General features: G+C 43.3%; 1 protein-coding gene across 1 annotated transcript; it reads left to right on the top strand.

Annotated features, from left to right (window-relative positions):
• Nucleotides 1-1,818: 1,818 nt before the first annotated feature.
• On the top strand, nt 1,819-17,973 carry kank2 (KN motif and ankyrin repeat domains 2). Its single transcript, XM_010777443.1, has 13 exons — nt 1,819-1,893; nt 7,915-7,999; nt 11,326-11,404; nt 11,714-13,075; nt 13,670-13,879; nt 13,972-14,080; nt 14,352-14,939; nt 15,039-15,126; nt 15,803-16,022; nt 16,218-16,360; nt 16,573-16,773; nt 16,872-16,970; nt 17,633-17,973. The coding sequence occupies exons 3-13, from the start codon at nt 11,368-11,370 to the stop codon at nt 17,687-17,689; spliced, it is 3,114 nt and encodes a 1,037-aa protein (XP_010775745.1). The 5' UTR covers nt 1,819-1,893; nt 7,915-7,999; nt 11,326-11,367; the 3' UTR covers nt 17,690-17,973.
• The last annotated feature ends 5,038 nt before the right edge of the window (nt 17,974-23,011 follow it).

Below are 23,011 nucleotides of genomic sequence, written 5' to 3'. Positions count from 1 at the left end.
GTCAAAATTAGTTTTTTTGTGAAATTATTTTTTATGATATGTTTTTATTTTATATTCTGGCGTATACAGTATTTCAGTGGTTAGGATATTGTATATTTAAACACAAAACAAAGCAAAACAAAAAGGATATGACAGACTCAGACTAACAATAGCATCACCCAAAAATACAAAGTACTATATAAACACAGAGGTTAATAAAACAAACACTTTCCCGTTCCTGTATCTTACTCAATCTTAAACACTTTTAAACACTCCTATCTTCATGTAACTCTTTTAGTGAAGGTAGTTAAATGTAGTTCTTGCTACCCCTCTTGACTCTTATTTGTAGGTTAAAGATATTGTTGGAGTCAAAAACTGGCATTTTCCATTTCTATTCCTAGTACAGGACTGCTTCTGCGTTTGCGTTTATGCTTTGTTATCAGGAACTCTAACCAGGAACACCTGCTGTAACTCAGTGGTGAATGACCTGCAGTTAACTCTCTGATAGAACAGCTGTACGTGGTTTGTGATTGACCGATTGGTTATTTTACTGTAGTTCTTGGTAGACTTTAAAACATGCAACCTGAAAACCTCAGCACTCGGAGCCCTCTGCTGAATCCCAGTGCTTTACATTCACACAGTCCTGCACTATTTGTGTTACACGGTTGGAAAAAATGCGGCCAAGATGTATGATCCAGATGTCCTCCTGGCTCTCCTTTTCCATAGCATTAGTCTTAATTTCCTGTGGCGGTAGGATGATCCACATTATAGCCTGCAATGTTTGTGTAATTTACCAGAATAAAGGGCAGCGCATTAATAATCGGGTACTTTACATAGACTTGCGATGGCTCAGTCAGTCAGACCTGAGGACCGAAAGCTTTACACATTAGAAAGTCACTCGATACTCAGCACTGTGGTTGTTGTGGGAAAGTTTATAAAAATCATACTGTGCATATTGACTTTTAAACTGGATCCATAAAGCTTTGTTACCGTCTAAATGGATAGGAAAATATTCTGGAGGTGTTGCTCCTTGACATCGTATTTCCTGCAACTATGAAAAACATTCATGTTTTGAATTTTTGTTCTGTGTATATGTCTGTTTTTGTTTTATTAATTTGCTTTAGGTACTCGTACTTGCTTAAAGGTGTTGTACTTGATGTTTCCCTGCTGGCCTCTTCAGACATCCTAAGTGTCTGGCAGGTCCCTCCACTGATGTCGACAGAGGCCCTTTGACTTCCCCTGGTTAGTCAGGAAGGTCGTTGATATACAAAGAACTTGAAGGGTCAGGAGATCAAGTACTGTGTTTAACTTTTAGGTAGTTACATCATTAAACATGTATTTGTCAGCTTTAGTTACTTTACAAACAACAGTTTAGACAATCTATAGCCTACTCTGTTAGAAAGGTGGTCTCCAACAATGTGGGAATGTTATTGACCCTTTATTTTTTGCAAGTGTACGAAGAAGCATGGGCCCTTGGAGGCAAATGAGGGATTCCAGTTGACCCCTGTGAGAGGATAGAGCTACAGTGTGAGGAGAAGGATGATGGAGGTACAATCTGATGACGGAGCTGAGATGATGGAGCTACAGTGAGAGGATGGAGCTACAGTGTGAGGAGAAAGATGATGTAGCTACAGTGTGATGGCGGTACAGTGTGATGAGAAGGGTGATGGCGGTACAGTGAGATGAGAGTTAACGGAGCTACAATGCGAGATGATGGAGCTATGAGATGATGGAGGTACAGTGAGAGTCCATCAGCCTCCAGTGTGAGCTCCCTGCTCGGCCTCGTGGTCGCTGGCCCTTTAAGAGCAGCGGGAGGGGGGGGTTGGGGGCGCGGAGCATCTTGGCTGCGCTGTTTTTGTCTCTGTCAGTGAGCGCTCCTGGGCCGAGGTGGCTGAAAGGGTTTCCAGAGGACAGGTAAGAACAGCTCATACGTTACACTTCCTCTGTTTGAAACGTGCTTTGCCCTCTCTCTGACGGACTGTTATTTTAAAGCGTTCCGGAGGGGCGCCTTGTTGTGAGAGCGACTTCTTTGTAAAGCGTCGGTCCTGCCCAATCCCCCGGTACACTCTCTGCGAAGTAACGGCTCCTTTATCCTCTAAACCAGTCATTACATTGATTTTACTTTATGCAGTCCGGATTAATTAGCTTCCATGATGTCACATGAGTGTTTCTCCGCCTTTTGATGAATGTTAAACTGAGTCTTGGTTTCGCTCCTGCTCCGGTGCGTGCCTTTTTGTTCAGAGCATCACCGGAGGCTCTGCACGGCGGCGAGGAGCGCTGTTAACGCGAAATACCCTGGTTCTAAAATAAAAAATATTATTATTATATCGTAGAAGTGAATATTAAAACCGTTAAAATGTAATGAGAGTTAGCAGTGGTCCTAATGAAATGGGTTTTATTATTATTATTGTATAGGATAATGTCTACAAAATCTGTGCATTTTAGTCTTGTTACATTTGCCATTTATAGTCTGCATTGTAAAGTCAAATTGAGGGGATCACAACTTTGGTCCAAATTGCTTAGCAGGAGTTTCAGAGAGCTTACAGTTTGCAAAATCTTTCCATACAGTCTCTCCATTTCTGAGCGAGCAACACATTTGGGTGTTTGTGTCAGTCTGTCTGTCCTTCATTACGAGACTTTCCCAATTCCTCACACATGATCTGTTGCAGAAATCTAACCATTTTCTAATTTCGTTAAACCTAAAAAGAAAAGCTCAATGAAGACTTAAGACTCAGGGGAGAGGGTGGGTCCGTGCTTTCTGCAAGTTTTCATTACTTCCAGATGTTCGTCAGCTTTTCGTTGCCGCTTCTTGCCCTCAAAGTTGCTCCTCTCGCCTCATGGAGTCAGCCAGTTGTCACTGAGGGAAATGTGTATCCTCAGAAGTTGATGAGAGTTAATGAAATGTAATCTCAGCTGAGCATGAGGAGAGTAAACACACCTCAAAGTCTCTTTTAACTGCTTTTGTGGTTTTCAGATAATGCCAAAGCTACTAGAGGCACTCTCCCGATGATGGCCCTCATTGAATCCTCTTAATACACTCATAATGCTATGCAATCTGAATATTATATTGTCTGAAGTAAATAGGCAGGATTGTTTGTCTTATAATGACTCATACACTATGTGATGGGATGTCTCTTGGTATTTGTGGTACACTTCTCTGGTTCATCAGTAAACACATCAGATGTTGTTGTGATGATGAAGAAGGACACAGAAGTTGGCAGGATGTGGGGGTGCAGTCATCAGCCTGTTACTCTGCATCATACACACAATACACCACTGTCCCGCTGCTGTTGTGTAATGGGCTGCTGGCCGTATTAAATCACCTACCAGCGAATAGAGAAAGATTGTAGCAGCTGCATGGCACTCAGACAGCTCTGAGCTGTCATGCATGCCATTAAACCAGCTTTGTCTGTCTCCAATATTGAGTCCAATATGTTGTTAACTGCGCGGATTAGTTTTAACCAGGTGCACTTAATAAACAGGCAAGTGAATATCTCCCTATTGTTTTGAGATCTTGCGTTTGTTGTACAATAACAGTGAAAACTGACTCTTCCTCGTGTCTGGGGACCCCCATGAATGCCATCAAAGACCCCTGGGAGCACCCATAATGCAGTCAGTGAATCTCTGGTCAGGTTTTTGGGCAGCTGGAGTTTCCTTCAGGATTCTTTTTTTTTTACCAAGATGGAATGTGATTGTCTCATTACAGCTTCTAGACCCAGGGGTGCTGTTGAGGAATGCAGAGTTATAAACCCCATTTGCACACTGGGCCACACGCCGGGCATTTAAAATGGTTTAGTGAGTCTAATGAAATTACACTCTCAACCTGCATGACAGTGCCTGTCACTGTGATCTTCCACTGATAGGCATCCCAGACGGGTTTACTGCTTGATGAATGAACTCTTCTGTTAAAACACTGCACACTATTAGTGATCATTTACTTCACTGGAAAAGTGAAAGTTAGCCATTTTAAATATCTCCGCCTTTGATAACAGGCCTTTTCAGTGAATACATATGCAGTATGTGCATGCAAGTCCTGTCTTTAATTTAATTTTAATTTTTCTTTAAATTTGTATTGAACATGCTCAAAAGGATTCTCTATTGTTAACAGAGTACGACAATAGAGAATAGTTTGGTCTATAAAATGTCAGAAATTAGTCAAAAATCCCATCCCAGTTTCTCAAAGTCCAAGTGATGTCTTATTTTCTCAGTCCAAAACTTAACCTAAGATATTCAGTTCAATATGATTTATAACAGAAAAAAACAGGAATATTACAGAATATTCTATATTTTACATTTCTTCAATGAAAAATGTGTTGGTGATGATTCTCCTTCTTTAAAACAACACATTTTACGATGATTAAACCCAATGTTCTTAGTTGTATTAGAGTTGAATTAGACTAAAGTAGGGATAAACATTATTTTGCAAAAGTACCATCAGTCTGATTTGATCAATAAAGAGGGTTAATACGCCTACTTAACTTTATTACTTGGGGCATTACTGAACATAAGGTCTAGAGTTGCTTTTGAGGTACTTTACAAGGGACTGTAATTATCTTCCCAAATAATCTCCCATGATCTCCTCGAATACATTAAACGCTCAGAAAACAAGATGGTAATTTCTGTCCACTAAAACATACAAACGTGTTGGAAAAGTCAGTGTTATGGATGTTTTTTCTGGCCTCTTTTATTATCTTTATGTCTGCAGTGTTTTAATCAACAACTCTCATTGAACCAGGAAGTAATTGATGAATACCCTGAGAGGGAAACACTTATCAATGTCACCGCTGCAGTAAGGTTACTTCCTGTGCTCAGTACCACAACAAACGCTGACCTGAGCTTTCACCCCAGCACTGCTCCGACCGGCTCCCCACCACCCGTCTCACTGCCATCTGGACTTCGTCTCCCCCCCTCCAGACCCCACAGTTCCCTCAGAACAGTGCAGCGCTCAGGCCTCTCTGCTCGGCATCATTTTTAATCCCCACCTCCGCAACGGCCCAGGAATTTTCTCCCAAATGCCCTTTTTTTCTAGTGTCTTTTTTTCCGGAGCCGCTCCTTGCCGTTCAGCCCCACCCATGCTCAGTTTCCTGTTGGAGGTCAGCACAATGACCAATAGCAGACTGGCGGGTGTTTACTCTGCTCCTGTTCCAGGAGTAATGGGAGCCAGCCGGCCCCTCCTCTTGGCCGTACACGAGCCAGACTGCTGGGTCTGTGGCGTCTGCTCCTCCATACCACCAGTCTTAATGTAAAAAACAGGGCTTTTTGCTAAAGGGGCAGAGAATCCTGCAGGGGACGTCCCACTGGGCAACGATTTCACCGTCCTGGGTTTAAAGCCTATATTAGTCAAAAACCACATGTCCTGCAGCAGCACTGGAACACTGTGTATTGCCATGTTGATATGAGATCATCTGGCCTCGGTACGCATGCTGAAGGCTCCGTCTGTCTGTCTATCAAGCGATGACGTACACCGTTCAGCCGCATTATGCCTGGTGACAAATGGCTGTTGTTGCTTCTACATTTATCATTCTTTAACAGTACAGGGGAGTGATTTGTTGTACATTTTGCCGATTTATTATTCATGCTGGACCATTTGGCTGAATGAAGCCATCTGTGCTGCAGAGTGAGGAGAAGGACAAAGAAGTCTTGGTAGATAGATCAGCAACCGTGTCTCCTGTTGTGATCTTTATGAAACATTTGAAACTCGTCTCCAAGTCTATATTAAGTTCTTTGCGGCCTGTTACTCCGTGGAGAAAACCTCAGAACAACAATGCGCTTTATTTAAGTGTAGCTTCTCTTATATTCTCTATTGTCGGCCTATTTTTAAGGGAGGAATGCACAAATGATGGTAATCTTCTAGGCGGAGCCATGTTAGATTATGAGGGAAGGTCCTTTGAAACTGTATATACTCTTGGTGAGGAGTTCTTGCAGCCTCTGTGATCTTTCTGATCTTGTTCCCACGTTTACAGCAGCAACTACATTCTGGTGTCAGCAGCAGTGATTCATACTGGTGGAGTCCAAATGAGAGCAGTCATGGTCTCCTCATTCGAGAACTTTCCATCTAAAACTTTCAGCAGCGGCTCTTTTTTTCTCTTCCCCCCTCCTCGTGCAGTATTGCCTTTCTTTCCTCACATTCCCACTCGTTCTCTCCCAGCCTCACACACATACTGTACTGCTCTCTCTCTCTCTTACCCCTTCTCCTTTTTCCTTTTCCCGCTTACGCTCTCCCCTTGTTACTCTTTCTCCTGCACTGGGAGGAAGTGACTAGGTTGTTTCTGGATCCTCTGGGAATAGAAAGATGGAGCTCCCTTTTCCTGTAACCCTTCCTTCATCAGATTTCAGCCTATTGCTCCATATCGTCTCTGTTTAGCCACATCAATTAGCTTGGTATGACAAGAGTGCATAATGACAAAGCAGTGATCATCCGAGAGCCTTTCCAGATCAACTGACATTGGGATAAAAACTTCAGATTCATCATCAAGGACACGGACATAGTAAAGCATCTTTGCTCTCATATAATCGGTGCCCTTACCTGAATAAATCAACTGAAAAGCTACAGCTGTGTTTGTTGATCCGTGGGAGTCTTGGGCCTCGGACAGTGTTTGGAGGTCTGTGTGTTTTCATCTGTGCTGTGTGGGAGTCCACGGGAGTTCAAGTTGTCTGCTGTAACGTTTGGTATTTGTCAAGCACATAGTTCACTGTCTTTAATCCTATCCTTTGGTAGATGCTTTTGGTATAAGTGCCTTTATGTAGGGACACACATCTGGCAGCACAGATAGCCGATCACCGATCTTCTTCTAGATCTAGATATCAATCGTCAGAGTATTTCCGGCTTCTGTCAGTGTGTGGGTCTATAACAGCACTTCATCAACTGTTTGTTTGTTTTGAGGCAAATTTACTCACCACACTCATACACACACCCTTTCTCTCTGACTCTCTCTCTCTCTCTCTCTCTCTGAGATGCCCCTCCTTGCTTTCTATTAGAACCAGCTGTGGGACTAGAGGCTGGATGAATGGCTCTTTGTGATTTGGCTGTCGCTCCAGTCTAAAAGGTCTATTGCTCCCCCTACTCCTCCACCTTCTGTGGTATTGGCATGACAACAATATAAAACAATGGACTGAACAACAGCAAGTCTTGTTATGATTTTATGCAAAGGTCATCCATCTAGGCTGCAGGACCCCCCGACAAAATGTCGACCACACTTGCTCAGAAGGCTCTGAGCAGCCGGAGCAGAATGTATGAGAATCAGCAGACAGTCACGCAGCCTATCTGGTGGACACGTGCACAGAAGTTAAAGAGCACGCTTCAAGTCTGTTTTGTCCACGAAGGAACACATTATAAGGCCCATGAAGTCATTCTGGCTTTAAGGTGTGCAGATTACAAATATTCCCACATAAACTGGAGGGCGTGTGTGCCCTGGATCACAGGGTGTGAGTCAAAGAGGCAGCAAAACAGAAAACATTGCCCAATCACATGGCAGGGACGCTCCCAGTCTTGGATTGATTAGAGAGCCCCGAATTGGAGAGAGGAATGGGGTTGGGGAGAGTGTTTCTGGAGAGCTGGGAGAGGAGGAGAGCAGCCATGCAAGGATCCGGCTTCATCCTGGCTACACGACAAGGAGGTCAGAGAGTGATTGGCATTTGACGGGGCTGTATTGGTCACATCCGGCGAGTCACTCAAAACCACTGGAATGTTTTTGGAGTGTTTTTCTGGCTACGCAACCTGTGTTTAACGCCTTTCGGAGCCCACTCTTTTGTAACCTGTGTGGTTTTATTTATGTGTCAACAGAGCTACAGACATGTAATGGGATGTTACCCTCCTCTGATGACTTCTTGTCTAGATATGTCCTTTTATTTTCATTTGACCTGGGATATAGACGGCTACAATCAAAATCCAGGAATTCCAAAGCTCAAGTTTCCTTTTATTCTTTTTCCCTACAGGTGCTGACTGTAAGAGTGCAAGAAAAGGAAGGGAGAGCAAGGATCCTGGGGAGGAGAGATCCCGTCCTTGCAGCGCACGCAGCTGGTATGAAGCGGAAAATAAATCCCTCTTTTCCTAATTCACAAACCATTCCCAAGCTTGAGCAGAATAATAATCACTGAAGGCTGATGAGAGTCACTAAAGCAGTGGAAAAATCCATAAAGATCTCTGGGTAGTGGGAAGAGTGGTATTTCTGACATAGCAAAACTGGGGTGTAATCCGTTGTAATGGCAATAATGATAAGGTGACTCATTGAATGGAAGCAATGAGTTTTGAAAAAGCTGACCTCGAAATGATGCCTGGCATCTTAGATTACTTTTCAGGGTGGTCTCAATCCTCTGATACACAAAAGGCACAAGCATCTATATACACGCTGTAAATCAAATCCAGTTTTAATCCCCCAGTTATGAAGTGCATGCAGAGTGTGGTTGTAAAGTTAAAAACCTGAAGCTACATTCTACAAAAACAAACATTTTGAGATTGTTGCTGTGAGATGTTATACGCGTGACAGTATAATGCAGAGACAGAGCATACCACAGATGTGTAATTTGTGATGGGTGACCTGCATCCTACCCCCGGAGGGTCTTCCTAATCTTAATAGCAGGGAACGGAGGGAGTAGAGCAGGCGATGCTAACTTCCGTTAGTATGGTATGCAGCTGTATGGGGAGGTGGGGGGTGGTGTAATGGGGGCAAGGCATTTGTCCTGGATGAAGCTGGTCAGGGAGAGTTGTCTGAAGAATGGTAGTGTGGCGCTGCTTTCTGCTCAGATGTCATCTCAAAGGAACTCTGTTTGAGAGGGAGAGAGAGGGAGGAAGGTCAACCGCTCCTCCCCACCCACGTTAAGGCTGCTCAATTAATCGTATTTTAATCACAATTACGATTATGGCTTGCAACGATTACGAAAACAACGTAATCGAAATAAAACGATTATTTTTTTATTATTATTATTACTTTTTTTTTTATTGGTTTTTCAGTTGAATTATACTTAAAGTTCAGAGTAATAAACCGTTAAAAACATACTGTTCAAAAATAAATTGATGTTTTCAAAGTAAATGGACAATCGTTTTTAATAATCGTGAAATCAATTATTGACCCAAATAAACGAGATTATGATTTTTGCCTTAATCGAGCAGCCCTAACACACAAACATACACACATAGTAACACATCTGAAACACCCAATGAGCCGCTGTTGGAGAAGCAGATGTGGGCGACTTGAGTGGGTGATGTGGGATGAATGAGTCCCGGAGAAGTAAAGTAAAGAGAGATTTTGAAGCAGAGAAGAATGTGAGTTCCCTTTGACGTAGATGTGATTTGAAACAGCAGAGAACTAAGTTCAAAGGGGGATGCAGTGGACAGTGTCAGCCGTCTCGCCCGCAGGGCTTGGATGTTTGGTTGCTAAACTGCAGATTCTAATTATATCTCATCAACTGTCCTCTGTCAGCGCCGTCCTCCACCCTCCTGTACACTCTCAGTTTCTCACACACACACACACATCGACAGGCCCGCTGACTCCCAACCACTCCCCAATCTCTCAGTCCTGTTTTCACTTTCTCACACACGTAGGCATACCCAGACCGCCCTGTACACCACGCAGTACATAATCATTCTTACACTATCATTCTCACACTGCCTCGCCTCAGATGCCATTCATTCTCTTTTTTCCACATAATTCCTCTACGAAGCTAATGTATGGAATCGTTAAGATGTACATTCATTATGCCTTGTTGGCTTTGTTTCAGTTTTTTCTTATCACAACGGAGTACTTTTTCATCTGTCAATGCTAAAAAGGGGTCTGTGTGTGCATGCAGTGTTTCCATGCCTCATAATGTGTGGTAATCTTGGTACGAGGGGCTGATGAAGGGGCACAGATAAGGGGATAGCACCAGGACATTAAACTGACTACAGGACTTCAAAAATACCAAGTCAATTTAGTCACTGTTTCCAAGTGGCCTACTTTTCACAAACCAGCAAGCACTGACTAGGGTCACAAGATAGAGAGAGCGCGCGACTTAGAGGAGAGAGAGTCAGTTCTTGCTGAGGAATCATAAACCATGCTTGAAGTGAAATGAACCGAGTACGCCTTTAAACAAAACAAAGTGGAAGTCCAAACCTCTGATCTCAGCTCTTAAAGTCTAAAGTAATATAACGATGTCAAACCGGCAAAAAGCTGTGGATGGCTTAAACATTAGGCGATATCCTCAGTTCCCACAAAGTGGTGACCTAGAAAGTTAATCTTTTCCAAGCAGACACAAACTCAGAGTCAAAGCGTTGTAGGCCCTCTGTTTGTTCTCTGTGGGAGGACAAAGCACTATCTTTTGATGATAGAGTCAAAATGCATTACTTCTGGTGTGGAAAATGTTTTGAAGCAATTCACTACGCTTTCTGTGTGAAAGCACTGAGCGAGGCAATGAGACGGCGACCAGCTAAAACCTCCTGACCGTCAGCTGATGTAAGAGAGGGGGAAAGCACCAGAAAGAAAAATAAAAGAATAAGAGAAGAAGCAGGAGGAGATATAAGTGGAGAAAGTGAGGGAGAGAAAGAAGAGAGAGTTTCTGTAAACCCTAAATTGAGAGGCGAAGTTAGCGTGCGCAGATGATTCCTAATAAGGTTGTAACTGGCAGCCTCAAACCTCTGTCCTGACGCTAGCTGCCAGGAAACTTTTGTCTGTAAGTCCTCTTCTCTGAGCGCTAAGAACAGAAACAAACACACAATCCACTGTGACCCACTATCCTCCCAAAAATGAACAGATAACATTAGACAGGGAAGCAGGAGGGTGAGTGGTTGTAGGACACGTAAATCTAATTCTGACCATCATACAGAAAAAAACAATGTGTTCTAGAAGAGCAACCTTTTATTGTAAGATTTGTTTAAAGCATGTGTAGTGTAGATAGAGTACATACTGTATGTACATGGTTTCAGGGTCTAGTATTGTGCATGATGGCTCACTCTCACTGGGACACTTTGTTAGAACAGAGCATTATCAGTTACACCTGTACGCTTACATTGTGGTTGTGCAGAGTGAAACGACCTGAGAGTGGCAGCCATGCTAAGGTTTTGTCCTATTTTCTAAATGCTAAGGAGCGGTGATTCAATTCCTTCTTCAATTTATTTTGATTAATTTTTTTATCTCTGGCATTAGGCCACTGGACCATTGGACAATCGTTGTACTATATTGCATTGAGTTTGTCATTGTGCTAATTTTCTATGTTTACATTTCATTTTGCTTCCAAAAAGCCTAATGTACTTGCAGTCAAGTTCTAACACAAGTGCTAATTTATTCTCCTTCATATCATTCCTTATTCTTGCTTTAAGAACTTTACATTTTCGTATTTTGTGTAATAATTTACAATGTTTCTGTCTCTCCACAGGCGAGAGTTGGTGGATGTTTGAATAACAGCCACAGGCTCACGATGGCTCAGGTGCTGCATATGGAGCCCGGCTTCCCAGGTGCACATTCTATTTGTTTTCATTAATATGACCCCGTCACATGATAATGAAGTTACGATATAAGTCTATCTTTGTTAAGATTTATACTATTAAACACCTTCTAAGTAATGTAATAGTTGTAACATCCAGACACTTATAAGGTCAGGTTATAGTCGCTGTGCCACTTCCCCCTGTACCTAATTTGCTGATTGTTTCAGAGTACATGTACAAACACACAGAAGCCCCAAAGTTAATGCTATTTTCTAAAGTCTGAGCCCAAGATTAGACGCAGATATCCGTTTGTTTAAAGTTGATTTCCTTCCCCCTCAGGGAAGCTCAACCCGCCCGCAACTCCTTCCCTGCACGGCAAAGAGCAGGAGGCCTACTCAGTGGAGACCCCCTATGGCTACCGTCTGGACTTAGACTTCCTCAAATATGTTAACGACATAGAGAAGGGAAACACTATCAAGAAGGTACCCGTCCACCGCCGACCACGCTATGGCTCCCTGCCCCGTGGCTATGGCTACACTGGCTCCTGGTGGACCTCCACAGAGTCTCTGTGCTCCAACACCAGCATGGACAGCAGACACTCCTCCTTCTCCTACTGCGCCCCGGGATACCACACATCCCAGAGGCCCAACTTCAGCACCGCTCGGGTGGAGAAGACCCTTATGGATGCACGCAGGAAGCTGGAGGAGGAGAAAGAGGGGCGGAGGTTCTCCAACCTGGGAAGCATGCACAGCAGCGTAGCAGGCTCCAACACCTCCATCAGCAGTGCACACAGCTACAACAGAGCCCATGGTGGAGGGGGATCCTTCACCCCGATGAGTTCTGGCCTGTCCACCCCAGTGACCCCCACACCAGCGCACCTGCAGCACGTCAGGGAGCAGATGGTTGCGGCTCTCAGGAAGATCAAGGAGCTGGAGGAGCAGGTGAAGACCATCCCAGTGCTGCAGGTCAAAATCTCCGTGCTGCAGGAGGAGAAACGGCAGCTCAGCGTCCAGCTGAAGAGCCAGAAGTTCCTGGGTCACACTCTGAGTTTCAACCGAGGCCGCCCCAGAGGAGAGCTCTACATCGACATCCCTGAAGAAGATGTGAGCACGGGGGCTAAGAGCAGCAACCAGCCAGCAGGGCCACTGTCCCCCACCTCACCCGAGGGCTCCAAGCTTCAAGACTCAGGATGTGAGATTGAGGACACAGTGATTGTGAGTGGAGCTCGACCGGATGCAAAGCGGGAAGTGCGCACCATCGCAGTGGGACCAGAAGAGTTGAGGGGCAGCAGTGAGTTGGGAGTCGGGGTTCGGGAGGAGGATCTGGGGCTGCTGCCAGAGACCCAGGCTCTTAGGAATAAAGTGGGTCAGCTGGAGGGCCAGCTAAAGAGGACGGTGCAGGAGCTGCAGGAGGCGCGGCAGCAGGCCGCAGCAGTCCAGAGGGGCCCTCAGGCAGAGCACCCAGTTATGGCTACCAGCGTGGGCTGGCAGGAGCCTCAGGGCTGCAGCCTGCACACCCTGGTCAGCTTCACCCAGCCCCCCCAACAGAGGGAACAGAGGACTGTGGGAATCCAGGTGTACACACTGGAGCAGCCCACTGTGGTGGAGGTGGGCACGCTGATGCGAGCGGAGATCTGCAGCTCCCCCTCCCCTCAAGCAGCTGCTGGAGCCGTGGAGGGCCAACACAGAGGACAAGCTGAAGGTCTCTAAAACTTAAGATCATAAGCACAATGTATCTAGGAATGTCCAATGTGGGTTTCTCCAGGTGATAACCAATGATTTGCTGCATCTCACGGCTGATACTTAGAAGAAAACCACTAATAATAAAACATTTTAAAAAGAAGTTTGTATTCTGTAGGTTATGCACACCCGAAGGTGACTTTTTGAGTGTGTAGATGCTGCACTTGTTGAGTCAATAGAATACTTTTTTTTGTATTAACAGCTATCATTTTATTATTGAAGAAATAATAGAATATATACATTTTGCATTTCCAGCTAATAATTAATTGGCACTGCGTTATATTGTGCATCCCTAGATTAAACACATTGCCATTGGATTGCATTACATTGTACTACTTTAACCAATAAGCAGGCAAGGATGTAAGAACTTGTGTTGACCCGAAAATTGTTTGATAAACTATTTCCATTTATTTAGTTGTATTCCTCCATAAAGTGTTTTATTAGTTATGCTGTAACGTTGATCTCTTCTCTCTCTCTCTCTCTCTCTCTCTCTCTCTCTCTCTCTCTCTCTCTCTCTCTCTCTCTCTCTCTCTCTCTCTCTCTCTCTCTTTCGCAGAGGCTCCAGTTGAGTTACCGATTGCCGTCAGCTCCAAGCAGGTGCGCGATGTCCTGAAGAGCGAGCTCTCCACCTCGGTACCTGTAGCGAGTCCTGCCATCACTGTCAGCACGGCCGGGGATCAGATTGGTTTGATGCATTCAAAAGAAGAAGAGACACACCAGCATACATCCAAAAAGGCTGCCGAGTCCCACGAGGACCCTCAGACAGGTAACTGGGCTGAACTCTCGACCATCATTCCTACTTTGTTCTTCCCTCGTCATGCCCCCACGGTTTGTATGATCACTGGGTTTTTCTTTCAGCCTCATCTCCCCAGTCTTCTCTGAGGTCTATTATGAAGCGCAAAGCAGAAGGTGAACCGGGATCTCCCACCACGAAGAAGAACCTGCAGTTCATTGGAGTCAATGGAGGGTATGTGTGTTTGCAGACCATAAAACTGACCTTTTCATGCATGGCACAAAAGTATTTTTATTCATATAAAACGGATTATAAGCTCTAATGAGTATGATGGTTAACAAATGATTTGGTTTGCGTAAGTATTTGTATATCTTGACCCATTAATGTACTGTATTCCTATGTCTTATTGTGTATATTGTTGTTGGCTGTAACTTCTATGCTGCTGTCTTTGCAAAGATCAACCCGTGTAAATAAGTTAATTGACCTCAACATAAATGTCTTGCAGCTACGAGTCCACGTCCTCAGACGATAGCAGCAGCGAGAGCTCAGATGAGGCGAGTGACTCCAGCGAATATCATGAAGCACGAGAAAAACTCACAGAGTCAGCGGCCCAGCACCAGCTAATAACCAACAGCCAGGCTTCCCCGCCTTCAGAAAGCAATAGAGTACCTCATCAGACTGCTGTCGTACTGCCAGCCATCATTCCAGACTCACAGCAGAGTCTCAAAGATTCAGCAACAGCCGACATGAAACTGCCGGTCAAACCCCCCCGGTCACCAGCGATAAACACTACTCTAATTCCTCCATGTCCACAGAATGATGCTGCCTCTAAAGACACTGTTAACCAATCATCAGGCACACTCACAGTCACGCAGGAGCTCTCCTCCACATCATCAAGCACTGAATCCACTCCCGAACAAAGCTCCTCAGTTACCTCTTCTTCATCGCTGTGTGTCACTAAAACCACTGAGATCACCCAACAGCAATACACCGTCCAAACAGAAACAACCGTCCTCTCCAGCCAATCGGAGCCAACGCCAGCAGTGGAGAGCCACGTAAAAGAGACTGCCACAGTACCTGCCAAGCAAGTCAGGTAAATATACACATAAACAGACGTAGTGATAAGTGGTGATGGTACTATCTAGGCTTTGTTCGATCTTTCAATGGCTGATGTTGTCTGTCTCTGTCTCAGATTGGATCTGAGTGACAGCCTGATGTCAGCTCTTCATGCCCTGCAGAAAGCCCTGGGGGAGCCCAATGCCTTCAGCCAACAAGGAGCAGTAGGTGTCCATTTAATCCACTAAATCAGTGTTTTCATTCCCTGGATAACACACTCGGTATCGATACTGCTTTCCAGGAGTTCCTTCTAAAAGCTATCACACTGGCAACAACATGCAGAAACACAATCAAGCAGTCCTTAAACATGTATTTTATTAAATCCACAGTCAAACAATTTGTAGAAAATGTGTTTACTATTGATTTGGTAAACTAGAGGTTATGTGTACTTTTAATTTACATTACATTACATGTCATTTGTTAGACGCTTTATCCAAAGCGACTTACACACATTCACTGCTGTGGACAATCCCCACAGGAGCAATTTGGGGTGAAGTGTCTTGCCCAGGGACACAACGACCTGCTGACTACAGTGGGACTCGAACTTGCTATCCCCTGATTCGAAGTCCAGCACACTATCCACTGAGCCACAGCCTCCCTAGATCTCTAAATGTTTGATATAGTCAAGAAATAAGTTGTAGTACAAAAAAACATGAGAAAAGAAAAGTGTTTGCTTTGCTAAGCTCTAGACCCAGTTATTTTTGTATTTCTTTAACAAACCTCTGTTTTTTATTTTGATATGCTGATTATGGCAAAGCTGCATGCCTGTGCTCTTGCATTTCCCCAGCAGTCTTTCAAGTGTGTTTGTGTCTCTAATTGTCCTCATTGTGTCTGTCTCAGAGGGCGGCCTACACCAGCGTGCTGCAGGAGTGGCTGCGCGTGTCCTGTCACAAAGCGGCGGACACAGCTGTTGTCAAAGCCTATATGAACACCTTCGCCTCAGTCTCCCCTCAGCTGCTGGAGTTTGTAATCAACATGGCAGATGGTAACGGGAATACAGCGCTTCACTACACCGTCTCCCACTCCAACTTCCCCGTGGTGAAGCTGCTGCTGGAAACTGGTGCGTGTCTCTGTCTATATATCTGTATGTGCGTGAGAGAAAAGTCAGACAAGCTTACCTAAGGGTGTGTATGTGGGTGGTATGGGCTCTGAAGTTAAGGATATTAACTCAGTCTCCAACAGGTTCCGTCTCCCTGTCATTGTTTGTGCTGCTGTTGTGTCACCTGTCTCACTGATTGGCCTCTATACCTGACAGGCCTGTGTAATGCTGACAAGCAGAACAAGGCGGGCTACACAGCCATCATGCTGACAGCCCTGGCCGCCTTCCACTCTGACAATGACCTTCAAACCGTCCTGCAGCTGCTGCGCACGGGGGACGTCAACGCCAAGGCCAGCCAGGTGCGCCCTCTACTGCTCATAATGTCTCACTGCACGTCCACACAACTAAATCCATTGAAAGAGCATTTATATGTTTGCTTTTGAGTTCTCTGACACATTAGAACGCTGAGTTTTAGCGTCCTGCAGCATGCAAACAAATGCAACCTGACAACCATTTAGCTCTGAAATAAGATGCACACTGTGAAAATGAGTCTCACGATGTGTGTTTGCAGGCCGGTCAGACGGCGCTGATGCTGGCGGTCAGCCACGGTCGCGGGGACATGGTGAGGGCGCTGCTGTCCTGCGGCGCTCAGGTCAACATCCGTGATGACGACGGCTCCACAGCGCTCATGTGTGCCTGCGAACACGGTCACGTTGACATTGTGCGTCAGCTACTGTCTATTCAAGGCTGTGATGCCACTCTCACTGACAATGTAAGCATATTTTCTTTCCGTCTTCCTTTCTCTGTCTATTTCCTTTTTTTATTATTGCAATCCAGTCCAAAAACTCCACATCCTTTCTGTTTTTACAGGACGGCAGCACTGCTCTGTCCATCGCCCTGGAGGCCAGTCAGAATGACATTGCTGTGCTCCTGTATGCTCACCTCAACTTTGCAAAGCCCCCTTCCCCTGTGAGTACTTTGACACACTGCTAACACACACTTACCGTGTCTCAATAAGGCACAGTGGAATGAGGGTAATAGGTAACTGAGATAGAGGAAGAAGAAACAGATTAAATGTTTCAAAAAAATTAAATACCAGCACAGAAAAAACTCCTTGAAAAGACAAACCGTCACAAATCGGATGTTGAGCTGTACAGTGAATACCGTTCAAGTATAATCTGAATTCTTGAAGTTTCACACTCTGGCTGTAGTGTTTCCTGCAGCCTTACCACAGCTGTGTGTGTAACTGTACAGAACTAGTTGAAATTGCGTCTGATCAACTATGAAATCTGAATCATGTTCTTGTTGTTTAATCCTAAACTAGACTGCATGGGAAAACCACAGGGATGAGTTGTGAAGTTTTGTGTGACATCTGGGAAAATCAAGTCTGTTGCATTACTTGGGTTGCATATAACAAAATGACGGAAACGTGTGCTGTCACGTTTTTTTCTCTAGTGAAATGTTAATGCTAAAAATGCAAGATATATAGTTTCAGTTTAATTTTGTTTTTCCTGAAGGATGTTGTTTTTAATTAGTGCATTTTTCACTCCTTTTTAGTTCTACTTTGCAATAATTAACCTGGAATATGGGATTCTTTTTTCACCAATAATACCTTGTTTTTTTTACTTTAGGTTTCACCAAGGTGTCCTCTCTTGGGTTCGTCTCCTCCTGCCGGTGAAGCAAAATAAACCCTGCTCCAGCCAGTCCACAGTAACTACTCATATTACAGCGTGATTTATTTTCCTCATCTGTGTTATTCAGAGAAACAATGAGTTTGTGTTTGTTTTCACCCTCCATAATTTAAATACTTTATAATGTGCAGATAATGACATGACAGCTTGCACCATTGTTATCCATTTCTCTTTGTACACTGAGGTCTTTCTTGCTTTAAAACAAGTACAAATATAAAAATGGAACATCTAGCACAGGGCTATTCAATTGGCGGCCCGCGGGCCAAATCCGGCCCCGGGGTGATATTTACTGGCCCTTTCAGTATAATGTTAAAAAGTNAGGTGGGGGGGGGAGAGAGAGATGTAGTACGGTTTCCTGATAAAGCTGTGGAGAGTATGTGCTGCAGGGAGGTGGATGCACAACGCACCCAGGAACGAACGCTAGCTCCGGTCCTTTTTACTGTGGACTCGATGTCCTGACAGGCTGGTATTTGTGCAACCTGCACAAACACAATACTGCACCATGATTACAAATGGTGAAATACAATGTAAAACTACCGAAAAATACCAGCTCCTTAAAACACAACCGCTCTACTCAACGCAACTCTACTATACCCGCGGTCAGAGAGCGGAGATGTGTCCCCTGTGTGATGTAATATGACGCGTTTGACGTATGACCTTAAAAAAAAGCCGTTTTTAAGAGCAGCGCTCAAAATTGCTCCTTTCCCTCTGAATTCCTGCCCTTATGTCTCGTAAAACATATCAAATCCTGCATTCACTTTTTTAATTGTAATTTTCAAGCAAGTTTAAGCATAAATGTAGAAAAAAAAAAAACCTGCAAGATGCTCTTTAAGCTATTCAGTGATAGTGTGTGGATGAGATGCTAACTTAGCCTTGATTAGCCATGTGTGTGTTTGCAACGTGTCTAATGTGTTTTAGCCTCAATTAGAATTGCTGTTGCTTATTATTAATAACCAGAGTCTAGTTAGTTATTGTAATGTGAACCTTATTTCTATTTCTGTGTATTTTGCAGAAACCATTCAATCATTCTACATTCATTCATCATTCAATACAGCTGTTGTAAGAAGCATTCAAGCTGAAATAAAGTCCAAAGACTGTATTTCCTGTCTCCGTGTCTACTCTCTAACCGGAGTGCTGTTTTTGGATGAAGCGGCTCCGGCACAAACATCACACAACATAAGATTCCCCAATAGTCATACTAAGCGGGATATTTTAAATTGAAAGAATGAACAGTGCTGAAAGCTTGCCATTTCTAAGCTTTTCTCTATTGCTTTTACCAAGCATTAGGCCAACCTGCAGAGCAGCACGAAGCAGTCATTATGTGTCATTTGTAAAGGTATATTTTTCCGTCTGGTTTTTAGTCCCAATCATGCCCCTGACACGTACGTGAGCTGTCACTGATGTGAGGCAACACTTACATGCAGAACACGACTCAACACGAGTGAGGACAGACAGAGAAACTCATCGAGTGTTGCCCCGTTTCAAATGGGGAAACACTCGTGGGTTTTTTTTCATGGGGAGTGAATTGAGTTGGAGGTATTGACTGGGAAAGTGGAGAAGACCAAGGGGGCCACTTCTAATCCTCGCTGACCTACTCTTATCACGTACAGCCAAGGTCAAGAGTCTAATGAGGATGGGACGCCATTAGAGCAATTAGACGGAACTACCTTGTTTCTGGGGCATGCAGAGCCACTGGAGAGGGAGGAAGAGGGTTAGAGCGGAGGAAGACGACTACAGTAAAGAGACAGACTGATGATCTGCAAAGCAGATGTCTCTCTCTCTCTCTCTCTCTCTGTCTGTCTGTCTCTCTCTCACCCCCTCCACCTCTCTTCACTCAAACACAGGGTAAGGCACACAGAGGCAACAGCACAGTGCTGCAACAGTGACACTCGGTGGTAAAGACAATCACTGGCATTTTCACGTGAGCACAGCCCTGGTTATTTCAGGAGAGATTACACAGAAGTGGAATGTATTCAGGTACATTTCTGGGGGAAATTATTCAAATTCATATGCAGATTTTTTTTGACTCTGAAAATGTATGAAGATGAATCATCGTGTCCAAAGAGCTCATACAATAATATATGAGGAATGTGTGTTCAAACGCACAAGCTGAAGAAGCTCCCATTAGAGCAGGCATGGACAATGACCACATAGACTTAGCAGAAGCAATTGATTCATTGGTAAGAAGTCAATGTGTCATTTCGATACGATATACTTTATTGTCCCCGTAAGGACATTTGTTCTGGACTCCGTCCTGCAGTTCCGCATACATGTACATATACAAATATATTAAACATTAAAATACACACATATCATCAGTCATACACCGTTTGAACAAACACAATACACAGACGCACATACTGACAATGGCGACCTATTGCACAACCCTCATGGCCAACATTTTAAAAGTACATTTCATTACATGTGGATGTTAAGAATAGGCAGAGTGCTTATTTAAGATGGCAATTGTGCAGAAATGCAACATAATGACTAAATCTGCATCTCAAATCTGACAATAATAGTATTTAATTAAGTTCACATGTGAAGCATCATCCCAATTGCAATAAGGTCACAAATTATTCTCTAGTATATTGATGAGTCAGTGAGAAAAACAGAAAGAAGATTCCAAAATTTGAATTCCAAAATCAAAACACATTTTGTGACACTAAATCATCTGTACAGCAATACTATCAGGCAAAGTGCTTACATAAAACATTCTTCTTAATTATTAATAATACTAAATTATTTCTATAATAAAAAAATGTTCAACAGATTCATCCCTAATGAAAACTCTTCAAACCTTTTTAAGATAAGATAAAGTGTATTGATCCCAACTTGAGAAATGTTTTCATTGCAGCAGTATAAAAAAACAGGGCATTGCACATAATTAGAAATTAAAAAGAGTAGAAAATAAACAATTATAAAACATAAACATCTTGACTGTTTTTAGTTGTTGACTGTGAAGATGCAAATCTGTGAAAGACTTGACAAATTAAATGCTATATTGAAGGGACAAATTGCAGCCAACACAATATAAAAGTAGGATATTATTTACAAAAAATCACAAAATGTAGAGGCATACTTTAAAATGTCTTCACTATTTTTGTTTGGGTTGAATGTTTTTGCCTTAAACAATCCCAGTGAACACACACCCCCCTGAGCTGTTGGTTTGTGTGGCATCACTGCTGATAGATGGATGCACTTTTCCTCTTTGTGACCATGGAAGACAGAAGCTGCTTCTTAATGTAGACAAAATTGTCCTGGGGGCATAAGAATACATTTGCAAGCTTGAACCGGCTCGAACACAGTCATTTTCTCCTTTGGTGGTAGATTTCTGATGTTAGCAGCCGCCGCTGATTCCAGGAACCCTGTGGAGGAAGTCCAATCCTCTGAGCACTTGGAGAGCCACTTTGATTGAAAACGTGATTACTGACAGTAATGCAGGAAATGACTGTGCCGATCTTCCTGAGGTGACAGAAGTAGATATGTTTTCGCAGAAATAATACATTTGGTTGTGTTAAACCTTAGTGGGCAGTGCCACATACACAGTTTGTGCCTGAATATTTAATGTATTATCATTTCAACTACCTACTTCTAATGCCTATGACCTGAAAAGTATTTTAATAAGGCAATCTAATTAGCTAAATCGTTTAAGGGGCCCTTTCATGCTTTCGGAGGCATGTCTCCATTTCTTGTGACATTTCTCCATGTTTTAATATTCAAAAAGGTCTTTACATTTCTCCCACTGGAGGGAACTTTGCAATTGTATCCTTTGCAGACCATTTACATGCACTAAAACCTATATACTGTAACACTTACAGGCAAGGCACAACCCCAGCAAAAAAAATAGGACCCCTTAAAATTGTTAACAAACAATTATTCAATATTTATATATATTTGTGTTATCCTTTTTAGATATGTTGTGTATCTCTTCTATGTTGGGATACATTTCATTAATATTTCAATTATGACTTTGTTCAGTCAATAGTTTTATCTTTCTAGATTGTCAGAAAAAATAGCATCACATCTGAGATGCTCTAACCAGCGAACATTTGGAAATAAGAGTCATGCTAGCATCATGTTTATAAATAATTAAAATATACTATTATTTGGTTAATACACCTAATACCAGCATTATTCTAGGGGTGGGACGTTATATTAAGACACTCACAATTAAGTGTATCACGTTGAATTTCAGCTCCTGTGATAATCATAAATATTGATACATGAGTAAATTTGAAAAACTGTCTAAATATCAGCGTAGTGATGGGAAATATTGAGCCTGACTTAACAATAAAGGAACTATCATGTAAAAAAGAAGTTAATCACACATTGTTTCTATCTTTTGAATACTTTAATTATGATTTATTATAACCTTATCAATGATTGTTTGAATTATGCTCAAAAAGGAGGTAAAGGAAAACAGTATGGTTAATATGATGAGTTGTTTTTATTTTGGCCGGGACAATTTTTTAATAAAATTGTCATATAATCCGATGCCTGTGTTCATCAGCCTCAGCTGTGACTGTGTTAGCATGCTGGCATTAGCATTTATCTCTTAGCACCACCATGCATCCTCACAGGGCTGCTGCTGTGGCTGCAGACTCTTGAAGAATTTGTTGCTCGCCGAATCACATTTTCTTTTAAGTCGATTAACTTCCTATTGATCGATTACCAAACCAATTGCGGCACTAATCCTCTGCCTGTCAGACTCCAGTCCATAAGCTTTTCTGACAGGTATGAGGCCGTTTGTTGGAGGGGTGCGGTTTCATTTCTTGGAACACATTTCTCAACAACTTTGTGAGAGAGGAAAAAAGGCCAATGCTGCCAGAGGGATGAACCACACTCACTCAGGGTAGTGGGGGAGAAAACGATGTTCGCAGTCTGCTATTATGGACAATGTCCCCCACCCTCTTGGTGACAAAATGTCAATGAAATGGCGCACTTTCAGTCAGTAGCTCTTTCCACTGAGGCGTGCCAAGAAGCTCTTCAGGAGTCCGTCTGACTGCCCTCCGCTACAATGCCTCCTCCCTCTACTGCAGGCCTTTCATTTTTTCTTAATCTACTTGCTTGCAGTCGGTCATTTACTTATTTCTCCAGTGGCCATGATTTCATCCCCTCACATACAAAAACACAAAGCTTCTCCATACTCTTAACACCAGCTCTGTCCCCTGTGCTGGGCTTAACAGTGCTCTTGTTCTTTGTGTCACTCGTTTATTAGCGTTTGTTTCTTGATGTAGAGCTCCTTGTGGATCCCCGAAGTTATTCACTGACATAATAATCATTCATTATTCACTCACTCACACAAGATAAGTCCAT

This window comes from Notothenia coriiceps, unplaced genomic scaffold, assembly GCF_000735185.1.
Source record: "Notothenia coriiceps isolate Sejong01 unplaced genomic scaffold, NC01 NC01_scaffold00018248, whole genome shotgun sequence".
Classification (NCBI taxonomy): domain Eukaryota; kingdom Metazoa; phylum Chordata; class Actinopteri; order Perciformes; family Nototheniidae; genus Notothenia; species Notothenia coriiceps.
Note: the sequence above shows the minus strand (reverse complement) of the source record. Positions and strands in the feature narration are given on the sequence as shown.

Excerpts from the sequence above, each read along its gene's own strand:
- kank2 (XM_010777443.1), top strand. The coding sequence starts at position 11,368 with ATGGCTCAGGTGCTGCATATGGAGCCCGGCTTCCCAG. Across the intron at positions 13,076-13,669 it reads ACACAGAGGACAAGCTGAAG|AGGCTCCAGTTGAGTTACCG; the intron begins GTCTCTAAAACT and ends TCTCTTTCGCAG. Across the intron at positions 13,880-13,971 it reads CCACGAGGACCCTCAGACAG|CCTCATCTCCCCAGTCTTCT; the intron begins GTAACTGGGCTG and ends TTTTTCTTTCAG.